At 34.4% G+C, this 10,967-nt stretch overlaps 1 protein-coding gene across 1 annotated transcript; it reads left to right on the top strand.

The window, feature by feature from the left end:
* The first annotated feature begins 3,341 nt into the window (after positions 1 to 3,341).
* LOC125819090 (calcium-dependent protein kinase 1-like) lies at positions 3,342 to 9,924 on the top strand. Its single transcript, XM_049498605.1, has 7 exons — positions 3,342 to 4,655; positions 5,221 to 5,364; positions 6,915 to 7,067; positions 7,759 to 7,874; positions 7,969 to 8,136; positions 9,044 to 9,268; positions 9,685 to 9,924. The coding sequence occupies exons 1-7, from the start codon at positions 3,842 to 3,844 to the stop codon at positions 9,808 to 9,810; spliced, it is 1,746 nt and encodes a 581-aa protein (XP_049354562.1). The 5' UTR covers positions 3,342 to 3,841; the 3' UTR covers positions 9,811 to 9,924.
* The last annotated feature ends 1,043 nt before the right edge of the window (positions 9,925 to 10,967 follow it).

Below are 10,967 nucleotides of genomic sequence, written 5' to 3' on the forward strand. Positions count from 1 at the left end.
TTCTGCGTATTTGCCGGCAACAATTGTGGATTTTGCGTAGGCCCACACCACTATTTTTTCAATTATTTAATTTCAACTATAATGACACAATTAGGAAAAAGAAAAAATAGTATTAATAAAGTAGAACATTGATGGTAGTGACAAAACATAGTGTGAAAAAATTGTTTTTGGAGGAATTTTTAAAGGTGATCACGAAAAGTGATTCAGGTAAGGTGAAATTCACGATAAATTTTATTGCAGAATTGTTGGAACGTAAAAGGCTAACTATAGAGGCGGAAATTGATTGTCTACGTGCTATCAAGCTGATTAAGAATAAGAAAATACAATATCATCCTCTTAGTGCTATTGTTGAATACTGTAGATATTTATTGAATATCAACAAAACCTCTATCAAACATATCTGAAGAGAGGCGAATCAATGTGTCGATTTCCTAGCAAAAGAAGAATACAAATGTAATGAAGATCAAATAATTTAGGGAAATGCGTTCAAGAAGATGAAGTTCACTCTCCTAACAGACTTAAACGAGATTGCTTTTGAAAGATTGTAATTCTTTTTAGTTCATGTGTTTTGAGCACATTTTCTTGGCTCGCTAGTTTTGTATATATTTATACACATTGAATGAATTTTTTTAAATAAAAATAGAGAGTTTAAACCAATGTTAATTGGTTATGTCAAATCCGTAGCTAAATAGTGGCTTTGCTCTTAAGCGGAATCTCAATCTCGACTCATGAAATGAAAAAATATGTGATAGGAAGTGCTTTCAATTAAATAAAATTTATACAACGTGAATCTTGAATTAATCAAATTCAAATTCAAAATATCTGATGGTCAAACAAAAGAGATCTTGTTACTCTTAAGTTTTGACTCACTCTTAATTTTTTTAAAGATATTTTTCTCGTTTTTTCAACAACATAAAATTATAGTAATGAGATAAGATAATTGCGTATTAATTTTCATAATCTCACTCCAAACTAAGATAATATAATAGACTTCACTCCAATTTTGGATATCATTCCATTAATTAGAGTCTTGACTTCAAATTTTGATAATGGAGAAATTTGTGATAGAGAGTATTTCCCCCTTAAATAAGTGTTACAAACGCAAATATGAATTAATCGATTAGTTCGAGATATCAAATGTTCTAAAAAAGATTATTCTTATCCGCCTTCATTGTTTCTTCATAATCTGTCTTTTTAAATAACATAAGGTTATGTAGGATAAAGAGTTGTCTTTGTTCGAGGGAAGTCAATTTACATCCTCCTAAGATGGTAACTATTAATTGAGTGACCATCTGAGAAATTAACCAACTAATAATCCTTTTCATTAAATTGGGAAAAGGCAACAATAATAACAATAACGCCTAGTGAAATTTCACTTAATGGGGTGTGTAGATAGAGTGTACGAAGACCTTATCACTATCTCGTGGAAATAGAGAAGTTGTTCCCCAAAGACTTTCAGCTCAAGTGCATCAAACTCAAGTAAAAGAAAAAGAAAATAATAAATAAAACATAACAGTTAATACGAAAAGCAACATTATAGCCTACAAGACAAACAATACTAACGACAAAACAACGTGATAATTGAAACACAATACCTAATATATATATATATATATCGACAAATAACAAAAGCAAGGCAAAACAACACTCTAACCCTACTAACCTTCTACCCTACTACGCGACCTCCACTCTTTTCTATCTAGAACCATATCCTCAGTAATATGAAGTTGTGCCATGTCCTATCACCTCTCCTCAATACTTTTTCGGTATACCTCTACACCTCAGTGCACCCCTTACAACCAGCATCTTGCACCTCATCTTCACATGCCCAAATCATCTCAGTCTCACTCAGTGACGGATCTATGCAGAGGTTTGGGGGTGTCAAGCCACCCCCGAACTTCGACGGAAACTCTATATATACATAGGTATATATATATATAATATTTATATAAATATAAAGCGTGCCACCCACAGAACAAAATTGTCTTGTGGTGCCATGGTAGGAGGGCAACTTTAGAAGGCTGATGTTGCGGGTTCGAATCCCATTTGTATCTATTTTTTTGAGAAATTTGATGCAGACGTTTTTTAAGAAAAAAAAAGGCTCCAAGCACTGGCACAATTTTTATTTTTATTTTTTTTATAATTGTTATTGACTTAAATTAATTACATTATTACTCCTTTGACTTTTCTTTTATTTGATTAAATACTCAATAAAAGTGTAATATCTTATTATTTACATTTTATTGATTGATTTATGATATATATCGAAAAGACAAATAATTTAATTAAATATAAAATTAATTTAATCGATAAGTCTATTTGGCACCCACGGACTCTAAATCCTGGATCCGCCACTGGTCTCACTTTCCCATCTTGTCCACAACAAAGGCCACTCCCACCTTCTCCCGGATAGCCTCATTACTAATCATGTCTCTCTTAATATGTCCACACATCCATCTCAACATCCCTCAACAACATGCATCTTTTGAGCATGTCAGTGCTAGACTGACCAACACTCCACCCCATATAACAAAAACAGTCTAATCAACCACTCTGTAAAGCTTACCTTCAAATTTAAACAAGGCAATATCCTATTTATCATATAAGACTCTAGACGAACCTCTATTTCATCCCTGCCACACAATACGATGTGTGATAAATAAATGTAAGAGTTAGAATTAAAGTAAATCTTGGCCAAACCAACCAAAGTTGACACAAATATGAAATAATCCTATGAAGAAAAACTTAGGCCTCTTGGAATATCCAACCAAAACGCGTTAATCTTGTGGGTCTGTTCTAATTTATCATTATATGGCAACTAACCATATTTATGGAAAAGCTTGTAATAAATATATACTCGCCTGTGCACTTTTATTTGTCATTGTTTTTTTAGAGTCAAATTATAAGAACTTTGACTAACATTTTACGATATATTTTTTCATCATATTAATATGCGAAAAATGACAATTTATAGTACTTTTCATATAGTTTTTGAATATCTAAATTTTTTGTTTATAATATCGAATTAATGTAATCTAATTTAACTTTGAAAATTAATCAAATTGACTTTCGAAAAGCACAACATGACAAATAAAAGTGGACGGAGGTAGTATCATTCATCCCTAACCAGAGGTTTCGGTTCGAGTCCCTTGAGTACGGAGTCACCTGGAGCGCTTTATCCTTAATGTGGGACTTTTCGGCACAAATTTAAATTTATTCAAACTTCAATGTGGATATTGAATACAGGACGGAACAAAAAAAATAAAAAATAATATATATATAATGCATACTAGATTTTTAAAAATTATTATTAAATAATATAAACCCTTACAGACCAATTCTCATTTGTTATGCTGAAAAAGATCTCAACTTTTTTTCCTACCTTGGTCACTAAGCTGTTCTTTGACCTTCTCAAATGTAATAACAAAAATCTCTGAATATTTATCCAAAGATCAAAACTTTTTCTCTTTCTTAGGATTATTTTGCTTTTGCTTTGTCTTTTTTTTTATTTATTTATCTACTTGGATTGCTTATTCAATCTTTTATCCATGGTTGCATAGTTATTTTGCTGATTACATGAACTTGTGTTCTTACTTAGATAAGATTTTGGGTTCATCTTGTTTCTTGATTTGCTATACTTGAAGTTGAACAAGTTCTTGATTTTAGTACTTTTTTGACTAGTGTTGTGTTTGATAGAAGAGGGTTTGACTTTTTCTTGATCATTTGATTGAAATAATCAAGATCTTGTTGATTTTGAGTGGCCATTATAGAGCTATGTTTGTAATTATAAGATATTAAACTATTGGGGAACTGAAAGATTGAATTTTGGAATTAGTATCAAATGGGGAACACTTGTGTTGGACCTAGTATTTCTAGAAATAGGTTCTTTCAGTCTGTTTCAGCTGCAATGTGGCCGGCTCGGGTGCCGGATGACACTGCTTCCACCACTAATGGTGGGAGTAGTAGGGGTGGAACAGCAGAATCTGGGAAAGACCCTGATGTGGTAGTTCAAAATAGGGCACCTGAACAGATGACAATGCCTAAGTCTGAACAGAAGGAAGTGGAACCAGTGAAGAAGGAAGAGGAACGGGTAAAGCCTAAGAAGGCGGTAGAGATGAAGAGGGTAGGTAGTGCAGGACTTAAGACTGATTCTGTGTTACAGAAGAAAACAGGCAACTTAAAAGAGTTTTTCAGTATAGGTAAGAAATTAGGACAAGGACAATTTGGGACTACATTTAAATGTGTCGAAAAAGGGACAGGGAAAGAGTATGCTTGTAAATCGATTGCTAAGAGGAAGTTGTTGACAGATGATGATGTTGAAGATGTTAGAAGGGAAATTCAGATAATGCATCACTTAGCAGGGCATCCAAATGTTATATCGATAAAAGGGGCTTATGAGGATGCGGTAGCTGTTCATGTAGTTATGGAACGGTGTGCTGGAGGTGAGCTTTTCGATAGGATTATTCAGCGGGGGCATTATACAGAAAGAAAAGCAGCTGAGCTCACAAGGACTATTTTTGGAGTTGTTGAAGCTTGTCATTCGCTGAGCGTCATGCATCGTGATCTTAAGCCTGAAAATTTCCTTTTTGTTGATCAGAAGGAGGATTCACTTCTCAAAACTATTGATTTTGGATTGTCAGTTTTCTTCAAACCAGGTACTTAATTTGATTAGTTTGTAGTTACTTTGTGGAAGCTACTTTAAGATACCGTCTTGATTAATGAGTTCAATGGGCATGTAATTTATAATATAGAAAAGATGATCAATAAGAATTGACGTGTACTATTCTTGAATTTTTTGTGTTAGTTCTCGGTGTTCACAATGCAGATTCTATTGGATTTTGTCCAAGACTGTATCTTGATTTAGATGCACTTTGTTCTAATTTACTGGCATTCATATTGTATTGAACTCTCTTGACAAACCTATAGAAGGGGGGAGCCTTGGCGTAATGACTAGGAGGTCACAAGTTCGAACTGCGGAATAGCCTCTTGCAGAAATGCAGGGTATGATTGCATACAATAGACCCTTCTAGTCTGGCCATTCCTTGGACCCCACTCATAGCGGGAGCTTAGTGCACCGAGCTACCTTTTCTTTTTCTCTTGATTAACCTCTGGTGTAACCATCTGATGCAATTTGAATCTTTCTCCTCTATGCTATGTTGTTCATTAGTTGCTATGTTTGGTCTCCCGAAACAGCCTATTTATTGATGTTTCCTTTTTCAGGTGAGAGATTTACTGATGTTGTTGGTAGTCCTTATTATGTTGCACCGGAAGTTCTCAAAAAACGGTATGGTCCTGAAGCTGATGTTTGGAGTGCTGGTGTGATTGTGTACATCTTATTAAGTGGAGTGCCTCCTTTCTGGGCTGGTGAGATTTGAAGATACTTGTTTTCTTTTCTTTATTCTGCAATTTGATATGTTCACTTCTGCAAATTTTACATTTCCATTAATATCCTAGAGGAAAATACGGGTTGTGTTATTTTAGCCGAAAAAAGATGATATGATATTCTCAAAGCTCGAGGGAAATTTTCTCCGGGACAAGGAGAAGGATTTAAGAACTCCTGGGTTGAATACTCCATATCCTGGGACATTAAATCGTGGTGCTAGCGCTATCATAATCATATTACCATTTAGTCGATAGGATCCTATCACAAGATTCCCTTCATGCATAGTGTTGGGCAAATAATATTTTCAACTCAGTGTGATAAAGTCCGCTTTGGGCCAAACCTACTCTATTTTTCCCAAAAAATCTCACCCTATTAAGACTATCCCTACACCTTATATGTAGCTTCTCAATCTTTTCACCTTCCAATGGACTTTGATCGTACACCCAACAGTTTCCCCCTTGAACTAAGTTTCACACGGTCCATCACTACAATCCAGGATCTCCTCCTTTAATTAAGTACCATGAATCCCATCACCACAATCCACGAGTCAATTTTCAAGTTACACTGTGTGCCACCCCGCATGACCAAGGATTTATGGCCACCGGAGCCCAAAGCTAGCTTCTTATTGTGCGCCTGCTTCTCCAAGCTACCTTTGGCGTGATAAAGGTAATAAACTGAGTCCCACGCCATCACAGAGTCATCTCCATACTCATCTCGTCGAACCATTGATTCTAATACCAACTATCAGGCTATGCTAATCCAATGATAATTCTAAAACTGTATTATATTTCCCCAAAAGGCCTATGTCCTAACTGAATTATGAGTATCCCTACACCTTGAATGTAGCTTCTCAATATTTTGTTCTCACACCTGACACATAATGTATCGTAATTTTCCAAAATGGATGAAATAGACTAAAATAGTCAAAAGAATCTAAATTTAATACTCATTTTGTCCATTTTTACTCATGTAGTATTGACTTGACACACCCCTCAAGGAGCAATAAATAGAATGCTGAATTTATTGTATTACTCTTTGAATATAATAAATTTAATATTTTGTAAAATGCATTGAGAAATAACTATAGTTAATAACAAGGATAAAAGAACCAAGTGATAAATCATCTCTTAATTTTTTAAACTGAATAAAAAAAAATGAACATTTATTTTTAATATAGTAGACATGTAAAAATGAACGGAGGGAGTAGTTTTGTTCCAACTCTTGCTTACTATTTAAGGGCAGTTTACAAAAGATCAGCTGAAATTTCCATAGTCTTTGCTGCCTTTGTGTTGGCGTTGAGGGCAATCACCTGAAAATTGGGAACTTCCTTTATAAGCACACGTTTCAAAGAAAAAGAATAAGTGCATATTCAAAATATGATCTATTTTCATAAACTATACCAGTTTTGTTAGCAAGGGAAGTATAGTGAAAAAGGAAAATGGAAAAGGTTTATGGAAACCAAATGCTGCTCTTCCAATGATGTCTTATCTTTTTCTATGATTTCTCTTTACTAATATATACTATCATACAGAAAATGAGCAAGGAATATTTGAACAAGTCCTGCATGGAGATCTTGACTTCTCATCAGATCCATGGCCTAGTATTTCAGAAGATGCAAAAGACTTAGTCAGGGGAATGCTTGTTCGAGATCCCAGAAAACGTTTAACTGCTCATGAAGTCTTGTGTAAGTATTCTCGACAGAATGTCTTATCTGATATTTGAGTTTAACAAGTCTACCTGTTTAAATGATGGTGGGTTAAATTTTAGTAGTGGGAAATGGTTTTAAATTTCTACATGGGTTATTCACATATGCTAACTATAAAGCTTCTTATAGGCTGAGTGATCAGGATTCAGATTTTCTCCTCCCCCAGCCAAAATTGCGACAAGGACCCAAACTATCTGGGGTTGGCTATATGAATACTATTCCCGCCGTTTCTACTTGTTTGTCTTACTTTCCTTTTTAGTCTCTTTGAAAAAGAATGATTCTTTCCCTTTATAGCAACACTTCAATTCTAACTTTTTAATGGCATGTTTAAGACCACAAGATTCAGAAGTCTTCTCTACTTGCTTAAACTTTGTGCTAAGTCAAAGCAGATAACAAATGGAAACAAAGGGAGTACATCACTGTGCTCTAATTTCTCATGTTTTGTTCCAATACTGAATACTCAATAATCTCCTACTATGATATGTTCTATTTCATAATTGATCATGTAATAGTGCTAATGTAATGGAGAAAGTTAAAACTCTAGCCTTGTGGTTAATATTTTGTATTGCCTAGAATCCTATGAAATGAATTTAATCCTTCCTATTGCACAAATTTTCCTCAAGATAAGAATTTGGATAAAATTTACTGAGTGATTTTGATACCTCCGTAGGCCATCGTTGGGTTCAAGTTGATGGTGTGGCTCCAGATAAGCCTCTGGATTCTGCAGTTCTAAGTCGAATGAAACAATTTTCTGCAATGAACAAGCTCAAGAAGATGGCTTTGAGAGTGAGTCTATAGATTCACAAACACGTCCAAGAATCATACAAACTGTGGATTGAAACTAGTCTGCTAAATATTGTGAGTCACACGTCTCTTGCAGGTCATTGCTGAAAGCCTGTCTGAAGAAGAAATTGCCGGTCTGAAAGAAATGTTCAAGATGATTGATACAGACAATAGTGGTCAAATAACTTTTGAGGAGCTCAAAGTTGGTTTAAAAAGAGTTGGCGCTAATCTCAAGGAATCCGAGATCTATGATCTTATGCAAGCAGTAAGTGATCTTATTTCAAGAACCTTCATGGGTAGAATCATCTAAATCTAAATAAGCTAATTAATATCCCGACTTAAATAAGATTTTGATCGTGCAATAAGAGCAAAGAAACATGATTTATGTATTTGGGGGACAGCAAAAATGGGAGGAAGTGTTTTAGATCCTACAATATTAGTTTCATGTGTTCCTCCAAACGTTCCTCACGAAAGATCACTGCTAATTTCTCAATGCCATTTGTATCATGTGAAGAAAATGTGTACACCGGAGACAAATAACAAAGATGTATGCCTATGTCATAATGATAATGAAAATAATTAGTTAATTACTTACTCAACCTCTTCTTTACCGAAAGGAAGTAACAAAATGAACACGTGAAAAACTGTATTTCTTATGTTTTTGCTAAGAGGAATTGTAAAAATATGGTATCCAATATTTCCTTAATGCTGATGAAATATATTGTCACCATTTTAAACGGAAGACCCACATAGAAACTTAAAAATTCCCTTGTTTCTTACTTATATTTTTGGTCTAAGGAAATTATTTGTGTATATGTAGTAGTTGGATAGATTGTTGAGAATTACAATAACAACTATCCTCAATTAGTGAATTTCACCTGACGGATATATTTGGGAGTTTGATTGCTAAAAGGTGAAGGAGATTGTGTGAAGCTAATATTAGTCAATTGGAAATAAAAATTGTGCTCGTGAGCTTACATTTGATCTAGTCGATGTGGGCAAGAAGTAAGACAGAACGATTTGGCCTTTGAATATCCTCTTTTCTCTGTGTTGGTTTCTAATTGTATAATCTTAAATCTTAAGATTCATTTAGCCTCATGACATTCTTACATCTCATGCTCAACCAAATGATAGTGACCTCATGTAACTCCTCGTTTTGTCTGAAATTGCAGGCAGATGTTGATAACAGCGGCACAATTGACTATGGGGAATTTATCGCTGCAACATTACATTTCAATAAAATTGAAAGAGAAGATCATCTATTTGCTGCTTTCTCTTACTTTGATAAAGATGGAAGTGGCTACATCACTGCAGACGAGCTTCAACAAGCTTGTGAAGAATTTGGCATCGGTGACGTCCATCTGGAAGATATGATCAGAGATGCTGATCAGGACAATGTAAGTTCTACTTTTGCTCTCCTTGATTTTAATATGAAATGGCATACATGATCTGCCAGTTTTAACTCCGAGAATGATCTTTAATCAGAATTAAAAGGACATGTCCTTTTCTAAAGTTCGGCTAGTTCATATCAAGAATCTAACTCTTCTTTGTTTCTTCGCCAGAAAAATTCATAGTTCATACTACTACTTCCTTAGCTACTTACTAAAAATGTTCAAAAGGCAGTATGGTATTTGTTGGCATTTGTGAATGACTTAATCGAAATCATCACTTAAGTTTGAAGGATATGCAGTAATGACTTCTTTGTATGATGTTACCATAAAATGATGATTTTTATACGAGCAAAGACGAGCTTCTTTAGTGTGTAATTTTCATTCATGGTAAAAATTTGAGTTTTCTTCTAATTTTTTTTCAGGATGGGCGCATTGATTACAATGAGTTTGTCGCGATGATGCAAAAGGGACATCCAGCGAGTGGTGGTGGCAAGAAAGGTCTAGAACACAGTTTCAGCACCGGATTTAGAGACGCTCTAAAACTTTAGAGAGCCTTTGCCTTTCATCCCCCTCCTTTAGTTTTGTTGTATAGTAGAAACTAGTGCTTGCCAAAGCAACAACCTTGCTTTTTCAATGCACATCAGTAACATTTTTCCCAGTTTTACAAAATTTTCTCAACATTTGCTTCTGCAATACTAGTGTTTATTGATACTGTCAATATGTTGCATAGCAAGAAACTTGTGTCACATAATTACGCGACGTTTCAACTTTGCACCTATAGAATGTTGAAGTATAATATGTATCGATGAGCTAGTACAACTCGATTCTTCTCTCTAAGTTGCTTATTTTAGATCGCGATTAATTGTATATTTGTGATCAAGGATAGTAACACTGAGCTACTGCAGGTGTGTATTTGATCTGCTATATTTTACACAACAGGTATTTACTCCTTCTTAAACTTCGTATCAAGTCAAAACCAGACAAATAAATTGAAACGGAGAGTGTAGTAAATATATGGTGTGAAGTGCACCATACAATATGTGTCTAAAATTACAAGTTTCAAATCCAATAAAACAGTGGGGGAGCAAGCAATGTGCAATGAGTGAAGTTCCCATGCTTCAATATTCCAACTCCTAAATATAATAATTTTCTTTGAAAACAACTCCCACCCAAACCCCTAAATAAGAAGTAAGCAAGGTTAGGACGGATCTAGAAGGTTGGTTACAGATTTTACATGAACTTAATAGTAAGTTTTACTCAAATTTATAATTGGAAAATCCATTAATTATTTAAAAATATGTAATTGTGAATCAAATAATTATTTTTAAATTTTGAATTCATCTCGAAAGAGAGAAGAGGCAAATGATATTAGCATGTTGTGTGTCTAGCAAGCTCTACTACATTTATTGAATAAGAACAGTCAAATAGGGCCATTATGATGTCCCATGTGCTATTGACTTAGGGTTGTTAGGGCCAACAAATGAACTAAAAGTAGTTTTACAAGAAAGGTTTATGAATATTATTTACGATTACGATGAAATGGTTGAAATTCCTTATATTTTACTTAAAATTTTTGAGTTTGATCAATAAAAGTGTGTATAAGCCCCTTAGAGTGGGTGCTTTACCTTCCTTGCGGGTCCAATTCGACATAAATTAAGATTAGTTAAACTAGTGAATTTCGGATGACCTTTTTTGTGACTCTTGT

This window comes from Solanum verrucosum, unplaced genomic scaffold (assembly GCF_900185275.1).
Source record: "Solanum verrucosum unplaced genomic scaffold, falcon-dt-bn FXZP01000252.1, whole genome shotgun sequence".
Lineage (NCBI taxonomy): Eukaryota > Viridiplantae > Streptophyta > Magnoliopsida > Solanales > Solanaceae > Solanum > Solanum verrucosum.